General features: G+C 43.6%; 2 protein-coding genes across 2 annotated transcripts in view; both read left to right on the forward strand.

Moving 5' to 3' along the window:
• r3hdm1 (R3H domain containing 1) overlaps positions 1 to 10721 on the forward strand; it is a gene marked incomplete in the record, with an annotated part of 40304 nt that extends 29583 nt beyond the window's left edge. Inside the window, 8 exon segments of the mRNA XM_014010676.1 lie at positions 3693 to 3850; positions 4119 to 4252; positions 4913 to 4995; positions 6825 to 7006; positions 7496 to 7637; positions 7719 to 7810; positions 7893 to 7971; positions 9961 to 10721. Coding sequence (XP_013866130.1) covers positions 3693 to 3850; positions 4119 to 4252; positions 4913 to 4995; positions 6825 to 7006; positions 7496 to 7637; positions 7719 to 7810; positions 7893 to 7971; positions 9961 to 10004 — 914 coding nt within the window.
• Positions 10722 to 12902: 2181 nt separating this feature from the next.
• The window catches only part of LOC106519136 (RNA binding motif protein 43), a 4627-nt gene continuing 3807 nt past the window's right edge, over positions 12903 to 13722 (forward strand). The window contains exon 1 of the mRNA XM_014010677.1: positions 12903 to 13360. Coding sequence (XP_013866131.1) covers positions 13174 to 13360 — 187 coding nt within the window. The 5' untranslated portion in view covers positions 12903 to 13173. The remainder of the gene's footprint in view (positions 13361 to 13722) is intronic.

Genomic DNA, 13722 nt, shown 5'->3' on the forward strand with positions numbered 1-13722 from the left:
CACACACACACACACACACACACACACACACACACGCACATACACACACAGCAGCACATATGTCTCTGTAAAGTGGCTGCGGCACTATTCTGTCATCTCTGGGCTGCAAATATGGCTTCCCTGCTGGGGAACCGGGGAATAGGGAGCGGACAAATGAAGCTGACCTACAAAGGCGAAGAACAGCAATTATTTCTCAGGGAGACAGGAACAAAAAAAAAGGACTGCAGAGTCTCATTTCCTTTCTGCTTTTGCATTAATTAAAGTAGCACAGATGTATCATCGTGTAAAGGTGAAGACACGAGTTCAGCTCCGGGTTGCACACTCGATACGTCCAGTTCTGAAGTGCAGGTGCTCACGGAGAGTCCCGTCAGCGTTTGCATCTAATTGCATCAGTCAGTCACCACCTTCACAGCTCTGTGGCTTCAGTCATGGTCATTTTCAGAAGCCTGTTTGTCTTTTGGCATCACTCTGAGGCGAAAAAGTGAAGGTTAATAAAAGTTAGCAACGGCTGGGATAAACACGAGACAAACTCTAACGTTAATTACGCCTTRTTTAAATTTAGAATCTTAATTGAGTCATTTTTAGACTGTGGTGTTTATAAATGTGAAATGCCAGCGTGTTGAAAGAAATGGTGGAGTTGTTTGTTCAGGTGGATTCATTGTGAATTTTCAAAGCAGGTTTTTGGTCCATGAGTCTAAAAGTTTTATTTTTTATAAACAATAATAAATAAAATAAAAGACAGTGTTAGACTATAACTTGGTCATGGACTCAGTGCAGATTAAAACATATTCCTACATGTTTCAGTTTTTGAAAGTTTTTTAATAATCCAGTTCCAGGTAGTGATCCAGATACCAGCGTTTTTGCAAGTACTTGTACAAAGTGCCCCAATAYTTGGGACCAATACTAGTATGAATACTCAGTTGATTGTGTTACAGTTTGCGGTCCAAGTGAAGATTTTGTGAAATCTGTGTTTAAGAAATTTATACAAGTTAAAAGCAAGCCTTGTTTTTTTTGGTTTATTTATTGTATATTTGGGGCTGTAGGCTGATAAAGGAGAGCCACCTTGTTCTAAATAAAAAAAATGTGTTTTTAAGTCTTTGTGTAAAATTTATGTTCTATCTCAGTAAGTACTTGGTATCAGCGAGTATGCAAACAGAGGTAATTGTACTCAGTTTGAGAAAAAACTGGTATTGGCCCACCCCTAGCTGCAGGTGTRTGCAGTTTTCCCAAAACGTTACATTTTCTATTTTACCATAAAATATAAAGATTTTTTTTTTGCTTTTTTTCTTTGGCGTCTGCTGGTGTTGTACAAAAAAAAAGCCCACCCGTCACAGAAAACTCATCAAAATAATGTGCTGCCCAAAAATGTGTCCAGCTGAAATTACGGCTAAATTTTTTTTATAAAAATTGGCCTAAGAAACCAGCCGACATGAATCAGTCTACTTCTACTCATCGGTTTTCTGATTTTAAAGTTTTTTTGTAACTGGTTTGAGATTTTATACAACTTTTTTGCTTCAGCTCTATGATCTGAAGACCAAGAAGACCACCCTGGAGCCTGGGTGGCGGGATGCGGGGCCGGGACGCTGTCTGAGAGGCCTCTATGAATCTCACAGTGAACCGGTCTCTTTTCCAGCTCCTCACTTCTCTACAGGAAACTTTTTTTAACCTTAAGACAAATGGCACGAGTAAAGAAGAGATGAGGACTGACAACATATCATCGGCTGTGGAAGTTGGGGTTTTGTGAAGGTAAAGAAGTCGAAACCTCGACTCATCTGCTGCCTGCTGGAAAAGAATAACACAGGAGGCTTTTGATATTCTGGTCATTTCATGCTTGGTTTGTGAGTGAAGGTTGGATAAAAATAGTCCTGTCGGCCCGGTTCCTCGCAGGGCTCTTTCATTGTCTCGTTGTACTTTTCTCCCAGGGCGGTGGACTGTAAAGACACCTTCACAAAAGGACGTCCTTTTTTGTGTCACCTGGATTGCTTCAAATGTGTGTGGCAGAAAAATGTTTTTTAAATGTCTCTTTTTGTCCCCTTGACATTTGAGCATCTTACATTACCTCCAGCCTCCGGTTTAAAAAAAAAAAAAGCATCACCATTTTAGCCCATTTTGTGTTTGACTTTGTGTCGCCTTTTGTGCGTCACTGTCTTCGACCCGCTCCAAATAGGTTTTTAATAAGTACTGTTGGAATGAGTTGTCTTGTTGAAGGGAAGATTTTTTTATTTTTTTAATTCCCCATGGAGGATTGGCTCGACTCATCTGATGCAGGTTCAGGCCACTGCTGGCTAAATCAAATATATTGACTTTCTCATTTATTCCCAACCTGCTTAACAGTAACAGCTCAATAACTTCTTCTGTTCTCACACTGAAGTATCCTCAGGCTGCTTTCATGTTTTTAAATGAATGTCTATCAAAAGCTGTATTCATAATGAACTCTAGAAAATCTAATAAGCACCAGGAATTTATAATAAACACTAGAAAGCTGAAATAAACACCAAGAACAACAAGGAATTTGTAATAAAATATGGGGAATCTTGGTTAATACTAAGGATTCATGGCTAAATAACTTTTGGGTATTTGGTTGACTTTAGGGTCACTGGTTGACTCTAAGGGTATTTTATAAGTACTAGGGGTCCTTGATTAACACTAAGGATTCTTGGTTAATCCTTTGGATTTGTGGTAAGAACTAAGAGTTCTTGATTAACACGAGTAGTCTGTGGTAAATTCCAGAGGTCTATGTTGGGCACAAGGGGTTTGTTGTATGCACTAGGGATCCATGGTAGACACTAGGGGTCCGTAGTAGGTCCTAGGGGCCTGTAGTAGGTGCTAGGGGCCTGTAGTAGGCGCTAGGGATCCATGGTAGACACTAGGGGTCCGTAGTAGGCACTAGGGGTCTAAAGTAGGCACTAGGGGTCTGTAGTAGGCTCTAGGGGTCTGTAGTAGGCTCTAGGGGTCTGTAGTAGGCTCTAGGGTTCTGTAGTAGGCTCTAGGGTTCTGTAGTAGGCTCTAGGGGTCTGTAGTAGACACTAGGGGTCTGTAGTAGACACTAGGGGTCTGTAGTAGGCACTAGGGGTCTGTAGTAGGCACTAGGGGTCTGTAGTAGGCACTAGGGGTCTGTAGTAGGCACTAGGGGTCTGTGGTAGACACTAGGGGCCTTTAGTAGGCACTAGGGGTCTGTAGTAGACACTAGGGGTCTGTGGTAGACACTAGGGGCCTTTAGTAGGCACTAGGGGTCTGTGGTAGGCACTAAGGGTCTATGGTATACCCTAAGAATCCATGGTAAGCACTAAGGGTCTTTGATTAACAATAGTGGTCTGTGGTAAGCTCTAGGAGTCCTTGGTTAGTAATAGGGGTTTTTGGTAGGCACTAGGGATCTATGATAGGCACACTAGGGGTCTGTGGTAAGAACTATGTAAACATGGTAGTAAGCACTAGTGGTCTTTGTTTAACAAAAGTGGTCTGTGGTAAGAACTATGTAAACATGGTAGTAAGAACTAGTGGTCTTTGGTAAACAAAAGTGGTCTGTGGTAAGCTCTTGGAGTCCATGGAAAGTACTAGGGGTCTGTGGTAAGCACCAGGGATTTTTAGTAAACATTACAAATTAGATTTCAGATTACTAATTATCTGTAATAGTGTATTTTTGTTCCGCTACAATTAATTTTGGTCTTTCCTCTTTCTTGTTTCCCCCTCAGTGCACCAAGCCATGATGCCAAACCCAGCATCCAGCTACCAGACCGTATTGGGCGTGCAGCCAACACCCAACCTCGTTCTCACTGGCAACCAGCAAAGCAATATGGCCAACCAGATGCAAGGCATGATGGTCCAGTACCCTCCAATGGCGTCTTATCAGGTACTTTGATGTCCGTGACGCGTCAGATGAATGTACACCGTGCCAAAATGAAGAATGGCATTCAGCTCTTCTAAATGAAATGTGCTGAACGACATTGTTGCTCACAAAAGAAAAGGCTGCTAGTTGTTTAATTTTTATTTCATGTCACAGAACAAAAAAAATGTGTGAACAGCAGTGGAAAAATCAAATCTGACCTGTTTAAATGGAAAAGGATTACAGAGCAATCAGAAACAATAATTMATTTCTTTTATTTTTTAATTTTCTGCAGCAGGTTTCTGTCCCTCAGCAGACATACCAGCAGCCGGTGTTCATGTCCTGCCAGCCAGGACAGGGTCCAGTGGCTGTTTCTGGCATGCAGCCGTGCTACGGCCTGCTGCCCCCCACCCAGCACACCACCATGAGGTATGCCTCCACACCGCGGTGTCACCACTGAACGCCTCAGTTCCACTCAAAGACTGTTTAGATGAAAGCAGCGTGAAGTGTTGTACTCTGATTACAATCTGTGTTTTCCTCCTGTAAACAGTTTGTTTGGTTTTAGGAGCTCGTCCAACTAAAGTGTCCTAAAGCTGAGGTCATTGTCCACTGAGATGATATCGCCTCAGTGTTTCTGAAGAAACAGGTCGATTTGGACCTCGTTGCTCCCTGGAGGAGCGTCAGACACTTTTTTTTCCATCTTTTTCCAGCRGTGCTTGTTAAACAAGTTTCTAAAAATCTAATTTAGTCCCTCGCTAACTCGTCAGTCTGAACGCTCAGAGGTCAGTTTCTGTCCCGTGTTGAGATGATTTATGCAGCAGCAGCTCAGTGTTTTTCCCACGAGGGGCTCATTGTCCACCAGCTGGAGACCGGTCCCTCCAGGCGTGCCCGACCCTGCAGATGGACTTCTTGGGTTTTAGACTCGGCTGCAGCAGCGAGCGCTCTCAGCTCCCTCAGATCTGCTGTTTTTTAAGCGTTTAAGCTAAATTTATTGTCTCTTTAATTGATTAGACCAGTTTCCAGGAGTGAGGACGAAGCGCCTGCGCTCCGCTGGGATTAAAGGTTTCTTTTTTTTGTGTCTTTCTGCAGCTCGACCGTCAGCTTCCTGCCCGCTCCGATGATGGAGCCGCTCCAGTTTCCTCCGACCTCCCAGCAGCACCAACAGTACGCAGGTACTTCTACCTCCCAACAGAACATCCTCACCTACCAACGTTACATTGTTCCTCTGCAGCCACAACTCCTGCATCCCATAATGAAATCATCTTTCCCCCGGGCCTGACTCCCGTCTTTGTTTGGACTCATAATTAGATCTGCGCTGCAGCATTCTTGAAAATGAAAGTGAGTCCCCCACCCCCCCCTCAGAGGTGGGAGGGCGTGGAGGTGATTGGCACGTGCAGCTGGACGGAGATGAAACGGCAATTTGGTTACCTGCCGCAAATCCTCCGCTCATGTCGAGTCAGCCCAAAATAAAAATAAGTGAAAGCAAATTTGCAGCAGTGGAAAAACTGCGAGAGCAAGAAAATCCTCCACAAAGCTGAAGCTGAGAAATATTCCGTTGATACGAGGAGAAAATATGAGACATAAAATATCCTTTAAACCACAACGATCCAACTTTCTAAAATGATTTCCTTCCTTACAGCACCTCAAAAACAACCACAGCTGCAACCAAGTGCTGAAAATGTAAAACCAAAGAAAGTTAAAAGAATAAAAAGCAATAAAAACAAAACAAGTAAAATAAACAAAAGCAAGACGAGGAGTAAAAGAGGCGCTGTTTGGACCTCTGTACCTCCAAGGCACAGATATTTAAACTTATAAAAACAAATGAATTCTTGGACAGCCCATAGAGAAAGTCAGACCTACAGAGTCCAGTTAGTGACCAAACACCATCGCTTCAGTTCTCCTCTTGTTGAAAATTTAGGAAAATCTGAGCTTTCATGTCTACAAGACACAACATAAACAACTGAACATAGAAGCAATCCTTCTATTGTAGTGGCAAATATATCTGGGTGTCATCAGCATAACAATAAAGATCCCATGTCTCCTCGTTGTTAGCTTTAACCATTTTTAACAACTATTTATTATGTTTCATTTGTAAACACAACATGATTCATTAGTAAAAAAACAGCTGCTGTAACAAAATGACAGTTTGAAAAGGTTTGTTAGCTCCTCTCAGATTTTTACGCACATTAATGATCTGCGTCCACATAAAAAAAGAGCGAGYCTTTTTGATCTGGTTTTTGTTTAATGTCTTTGTTTCACTTTTTTTCTTATATTTATCAGCGTTAAACTCTGGAAAAAATAGTTTTGGTGTGAATCTTTTTTCTTAAAATTTAAAAAGAATTTCTTCTTTTATTTGGTCACAGTGCCCCCCTGTGGTTGGTTTGAGTCACAGCCTGAACTGTTAAATAAATTTATAATTTACTGCCTTAATAACCTGCGTCAAAGTCGGCCCCGCTTGTTTTATTTGTTTTTTCATATAATTTTTTTTTCTTTTAGCCATAAAGTCTTCTCACTTTTATCATTCGTGTCTGATTATTATGGGATGGCTGTTTCCCAGCTGTCATTGATGAGGTCAGCTGAGGCGTCGACCAGTAAACACTTTCTTTTTTTAATTGGAGCCGGGAATAATCTATGAAATTACATCCAAATATTGGTCGTCCTCACTGGTTTATGAATCAGTGGTGATGAAGGCTGAGTAAACTTTACTAAATAACCCCCCCTCCCCTCCCCTCCCCAGCACTCTCTGCTGCGTGAGCTCAAAGTAAACAGATATTAATTAAATCAAAATGTATTTTGAGTGGCTTTCATGTGTAATTAGATAATTGGATCTCCTGGATTATTGCCGAGGATTTTTCAGGAAAAGAGGAAGTCGTTGTTGCTGCTCTTCTAATCAGCAGCTAAATGTTTTTCACTGATGAGGTGAACAAAAAGGGGCNATTTACATGAGTAACAAGCTTTTCTTTGTATCAACGGTAACCAGTTTTGTTTTGCTCGCTCTCAGGGCTGTTRCCACCGGGGCCCAGCGGCGGTGGCGTGGTGATGCTGCAGATGGCGGCGCCCCCCTGCCAGCAGCCCCGGGCCCCCTCCCCCTGCCAGAGGAAACAGACGAGCCACAAACACACTGAGCACCAGCGCAGCCGCAGGCCTGCCGAGCTCCTCCCCCCAACTCCGGACAACAGCCAGGTACAAACGCAGCCCTGCGTCCTCCACACACACACACACACACACACACACACCTGACGGCGTTTAATTAGCCTGGCTGCGCCGACGCCTCTGACTGCAAACGACCTGAAAATGGGAGGGGTTTTTTTCTCCTCTCAGGGCGAATTTAAGACTGTCAAAGGAAGCAATTTAAAAGCTAATTTACTTTGGTTGCGTGAGTCTGACAGCGATTCCAGAATTGTCGCCTTGAGCCCAGACTCAGCTTTTTCCCGCCGTTCCGCGCAGGTTAAATGTCGCCGTAAATAGGCTCGGCAAATGAAGCCGCCCCCCTTCCCCTGAAATGAGGAGCAAATAGTCCTTTTGGTCGGGGTGTAATGGTACATTAGTGCAGCTAATGTGGGACATTAAAGCGATGAGTTGAAGAGCAGAATGACTTTCTGAAAGTTTTTTTTTTCTTTTTTCTCCCGTTTGTCTTCCTGTTTGTCTGCTTCGGCGGCGTGTTGTGTGTAGAGCAGCCGGTCGTCGCCGGCACTCACTCCCTCGCCCTGCCAGCCGCCCGCCGTCATCAAGGGCCTCCCACCAGGCGTCTCGCCCATCCCTGTCCTGCAGTACCGCCCGCCGCTCCCTACAGCCTTCTGCCACAGTGGACAAGGTCGGACCCCACCTCCCCCATCGTCTGATCTCAGGTGTTTGAATCTCTTCTAACGTCACGTTTCTGGTTTGTGTCTTCCAGGTGAAGCTCACTACTCTCTCCTGGGCCAGCCTCTGCCGTACAAACCCTCCATYGGACCGCCGCTGATCCACGCCGCGCACATGAAACACCAGGTGGGTCTTCCACACATGTTGTCTCCAACGCTCTCTGTAAACCTGCCCGCCCCCTAACCCACTCCCCTCTCTGCCTCCCCAGGGTCCTCTGGGAGTTTGGCGCCACGGCAGGAAGGCCAACAGGAAACCGCTGTCGTCAGATCTGAGTGTAGGTGAAGCAGGTGACAGGAAGAGGCTGAGGGGAGGYGGGGCTCCAGCTGTCATTCACCATGAATGCAGCTGATGTGATTTAAAGGAGCGATCCGTGTTAACGTTTGTTTGTGTCGGGTTAAACTCTGAGTCACGGGGTTGTAGGAAGCAAAATCATCTGTCTGTGAACAGAATTACAAACAGTAGAACCTGCAGCCCCGCGGCAGAAATGTGCCAAATATTTGAAATGACATCAACAGTTCATCAGCTTGTTTTCACAACACTTTTTTWTTTATTTTTATATATTTTACATGGGCTCTTCAACGTTACAACGGATTTCCTCCATTTGTAAAACTGAGGAAAACATTTCAAAACCTCTGGTTGTTTTCTGTTGCGGTCTCATTAAGGGCCGTCCAAACGAATGCTGCAGGATTAAAGTGACGCTGCTTTCAACAAGTCAAACAAATTCCAGAGTTTTATCCAATCAGAGCAGAGCGGGGGCGGGCCTTTCTAATACACAGTGAGACCAGGTGAAACACTGACCACCCTGCAGCTCCTCCTCCCACACCTCACTCCCAGTCTACCCAGGACTTTGGTCTCTAAAACCAAACATTACATTAAATGTTTGTGTTCAGAGAGTTGTTATCGAACAGATACGTCCTACTTTGCTCACATGACCCAACTCCTCTCTCCTCACGAGAGAGCACTGCAACGTGCACTGTTTCTGTTTGTCCCGTATCAAAGCAATGATTAGTCTTTGTTAATCGTTTTTTTGTATGACTATATCAGACTCAAGTCTCATAAAAATGTTTTTTTTTGAATGAAAACACTGAAATGACAAACGTGAACTCAAAATCATCCTCATCCTTACAAATCCCTTTGATCACGAGGATCTAAAAGTTTCAGGTCCAATCCTTCATATAACGCTTCATTAGAGAACATTATTTAAATACTAGTTGTGTGTCAACAGCTCCTTTTTTCTTTTCTTTTCTTTGCTTTAGCCCTTCATATTAGTACAGAAAAAAGTCCACTCTTTTAAATTTATACATCAAACATAATAACTAGTTTTTTACTCATTTCTAAGCTCAATAAATCAACATCAAGTGACCAAAAACACAAGATTTCACCACTTTGAATAAAGAAAAATAAAAGCCACATCGTGATCCAGCAGTAATAACTGGAAGTTGTTTTCTGCATGGTTGTTGAGTTTTGTCCCACTCTGCTTTACATTGTTGTTCCTTATAGTTTCATTCAGGTTCTGGGTTGTTGCAACGACACAGCAGTTTGCATTTTGACCCGTTCTGTTGTAGATTAAATGATAAATGRCTTGAACTGAGTGCTTTAAGTCCACACAGACTCCAGACCGCTTTACACCTGTATACACACACACACACACACACACACACACACACACACACACACACACACGTTTGTTCTTGAACCCCGTGGGGACCTTCCATTGACTTCCATTCATTTTTTAGACTTTAAATCTTAACCCTGACTGTTTACCCTAAAATTAACCTCACAGGTACCTGCCATGCCATCTGATCACCATCACTGGGTGCAGTGTCTTGCCCAAAGACAACGACTGGGATAGCTGGGACGGGGCATTAAACCAGCAACCTACCGGTTCCAGGATGACTCCCTGACCCCTCTGCCACAGATTAGCAGATGTGTTTTTTTTTTATGACCAGGCTTGGTCCAGTCTTCATGGTGCTGACATCTTTTGTGATTTTCTTTAATAAACGACACACAGGAGTCTGTTGTTTGTTTGTTTACACTGGAGGCTAGAGTCTGGCAGAAAACCGGATCGTTAGGTGAGAACCTCAGGACTGAACAGTCTTGTCCCTCGGCTCCAGGTTTCAGTTTCAGATAAGTCTGAGCCGCTCTGCGCCAAAAGTTCCTCCCAGCCTCCCGCCGGTACCTCTTTGTTTTTTTTTTTGTTGTTGTTGTTTTTCACCTGTGGTAACTTTGTTTTGTGTTTCTCGGCTGCTCAGACTCTGTCTTTTTTTTTTCTGCAGTGAGACAAACGTGGTCCGGAGGGGATCAGGGCAGGGAGAACTGATCCAACTCGACTGGAGGTGCTCCTCTGGGAGTTTGGGGGGGGGCAGGGGTACACCTGGCCTCATCACAGTCCGTCTTGGCCAGGCGAACCCGGAGGAGCTGTGCGACTCGGGACTCATCCGTCCTTTGCTGGACCGCATCCAAACCCTGAAAAGTGACTTTAAGTTAGTTTTACTTTTAGTTTTTTTCTGTTGGCAGATCTTCAGGTCTGTGCTGAACTCCTGCTCAGTTCTACAACCATTTTTTTGTTGTTGTTGTTWTTGGGAAGCTTTGAGCAGGCGTCGGACCCGCAAGGTTTTTTTTTTTTTTTTATAAATAAAACCTGCCTTTAAGTTGAGCGTTGTTTCATTTGGGCTCACCAAACCGGGTAGCATTTATCTCCACAGCTCTGCAGCTGCGTGCGTTCAGTCTGAGCCTGTACAGTTCCAAACACTGAATAATGGATCTACTACCTGAATTATTTAAACACAGTGAATGTTGCGTTTGCACTGAAATGTTGGAGGAGACGGAGGTTYGACGGGTTTCTGATCCTCTCAGATTCAGCCTTCAGACCTACATGTTTGTTGCACTCGGCCCGGCCGCTTTCTTTTATATCAGAAATTAAAAATGTTTATATGCACAAGACAAATGCACACGAGTTCCTCACTGTGTTCAGACTCCTGTTTTCATCTTTTCATTTCTTTTTGGGGGTTTGATATTAATAAATGTTTGCACCACACTTTGTCAACGGCTTCATCCTGAGGTTCTGACCAGGACCAGATGGAGGCGGCGCTGGAGGAGGATGGAGGTTTGCCTCCGGGTGTCCAGCTGCTGCTGTGTCAGCCTGGACCGAGGCAGATTTGATTTTGTGCTGTAGGATGTAAACAGAACTGGACACATCCAGGTCCACAGTTGAAGCCAAAATTATCTTGTGTATTTTAGACATTTTAGACATTAAATAAAAGCAATATTTGACCACATAAGGGGTAATAACTCTGGAGACAAAAGTTAATTCAGTTTTCTGTACCTGCTTGTCTCTGGGTCACTGTGTGAGAGACAAGCCTCCAGTTTATCACAGGGATACAAGCTCAGAGTGCTGTAATTGTTGCTCACTCAGCAACAATTAGCTACCCTGAGTTAGAAAATGTAAGATGCTTGCTTTGGGTCAGGAGAAAACCCATAGCTGCACAGAAAGAATATGTAAATTATGTAAACTATTATGAAAGGCTAAAGGCCAGGAAGCGAACTTGTGACTGTCTTCACTGAGAGGCTCCAACCTCTGCTCAAACATGTCACCACCAGCAGGAGTCACAAATCAGAGGTGTAGTTTTATACATCTGTTGCTTGCAGTTTTAGAATGAGTTTAAGCTCCACCCACTTCTGTGTAGGTGAACATCAAAAAAAATGACGCTTTAATTTTTACATTTTTTTCAGCTTTTGATCCTTGTTGATGTTTGTTCAAATGATTTTTAGTTTAGTTTTTTAATATCCACCTTTGAATCTCTGCTTCTGTTGATGTGACTGGGGTGTAGGCGGGGCCTAAAGCCTCACATATTGCACATACTCTGATTTCAAAAACACAACAGGGCATTTCCCATTAACAGGATTTCAAGGGTTTAATTCTCAACAAAGAAACGTCACTCGTCTGTTTTAGCTTTTTTTTTTTACTTGAAGGTGTTGATTGTCCCTGTTTTCGTAAGTCTTTACATCACAGCTACGTTCARTGAATCAGAGTCTTAACAAATTGTCACTTCATCACACAATGTTTGTGGATTCGACACATGCTCAGGAACAATCCCACACTGAGCACCTGAAGACGAGAGGCAGATCRAAGAACACCTGGAAATGAATGGCAGACATGAACACAACTAAACCAGTAGTTTCCAAACTTTTCAGCTTTTGACCCACAAACGGTAACATCATCAGAGACCTGTGCCACCAACCATTAGACTGATAAACATTGGTCTCAGGCCAGTAAAATAAGTAAGGGCATAGTAGTGATTAGGGGTGTATATTGATTATTGATATGTCAATTTGAATTCAGTTAAATCGAGGCAAAATGAAAATCGATCTATATCATCATATGCTCGTTGTGAATCGATATATGCCCAACTAACAGTCATTGTGTTAGATGGGCATATGATATCACATATCAATCACAGACGTGAGTTGGATTGAATCAAAAATCATTGTGACCGACTTTGTGATCGAATCGTCATCCAAACATATCGATGTAATATTGTATGGAGATAAAGCTGGTGATTTACTGTACACCCCTTTTCACTATGCTAATTTCATCCAGGTTTAGGTACCCTCACTCTTGGAACAAATAAGGCAAACAATAATTGTTCTTAGTCAGAAAATACTTTCAAGACCACACCTTGATGTTTCAGGGCCCACAGTGGGTCTTGACCCCAAATTTGGGAACCACTCCTCTAGTTCCTATGTGATCCAGATGCTAACCCAGAACAGACAGGAGTCAGTAATTTTATTATATATATTATATCCATCCATCCATTTTCTGTACACACTTCTTCCTTTTCAGGGTTGCGTGGGTCACTGGTGCCCATATCCAGCAGTCACAGTGCGAGGGGCGGGGTACACCCTGGACAGGTCACAAGTCCATCACAGGGACACACATAGAGACAAACGAGACAAACAACCATTCACTCTCTCACACACACCTAGGGACAATTTAGAGTTATCAATTAACCTAACAGTCATGTTTTTGGTCTGTGGGAGGAAACCGGAGTACCCGGAGAGAACATGCAAACTCTACCCAGAAAGGTCCCCGGACCGGGATTTGAACCGGTGACCTTCTTGCTGAGAGGCATCAGCTATATAAGGTCAAAATAATATTTTTCAGAAAACTTATGGTTACTGTTGTATGAAAACACACAAATTAATTTGGGGGGGAGGGGGGGGGACACGTGCTAGTTGGTGAACTAAAGGTCGAATCCTGAGAAAGACTGGAAATTCCCACAACTCTGAGCAGTTCAGTTGCAGGTAAACAGCGACACCTGGTGGACAGGTCTCGGTACTGCAGCGGGTTAAACCTGCAGCTCCGGGGGAAGTCAAAGTGAAACTTGGCTGCTGTGAGTTTCTAGCAACGGCAGGCAGGTACAAAGAAAACAGGCGGGTAACCATGGAGCCGTGATGTTCYCCGGACTGCCGGACCGCCGCGGGTCAGCATGGAGAGCCGCAGCAGGACGGTGATCGTGTCCGGKGTGCCCGCCGCGCTGCCGCYCGACAGGATGGTCGACAAGCTGACCGTCCACTTCCAGAGGGTCCGGAGGAGCGACGGAGGGGACGTGGAGGAGGTCAAATACCCGACCAGCATGGACGGAGTGGCCTTTGTCACTTTTTACAAAGCTGAAGGTGAATTAGCTGCTAAAACTGCATGGGTCAGAAAAAAAAGGAGCAAAAAGTTTAACAACGTGAATAAAAATGAAGCAAACTTGATTAAAAACGTGTCAAAGTTGATCAAAGAGCGTCACTTTCTGTTAAAACAAACACTTTGCTTATTAAACTGACAGTCTTATTTATTTAGGATAGATAAGAGGACGTTAACTAATAACACATTTCAAACATTTTTAAACCCAATCAAAGATGGCAACCGGAAATTGCGTCATCCTTCCTTTTTAGGAAAGCACTGGAAAGATCTTCACATTTTGCTTGGATAACAGTCTTTTAAACAAATAAACTGTAAACGTATGATAAATATAAAGAACGTTTTGTAC

This window comes from Austrofundulus limnaeus, unplaced genomic scaffold (assembly GCF_001266775.1).
Source record: "Austrofundulus limnaeus strain Quisiro unplaced genomic scaffold, Austrofundulus_limnaeus-1.0 Scaffold72, whole genome shotgun sequence".
In the NCBI taxonomy this organism is placed as follows: Eukaryota; Metazoa; Chordata; class Actinopteri; order Cyprinodontiformes; family Rivulidae; genus Austrofundulus; species Austrofundulus limnaeus.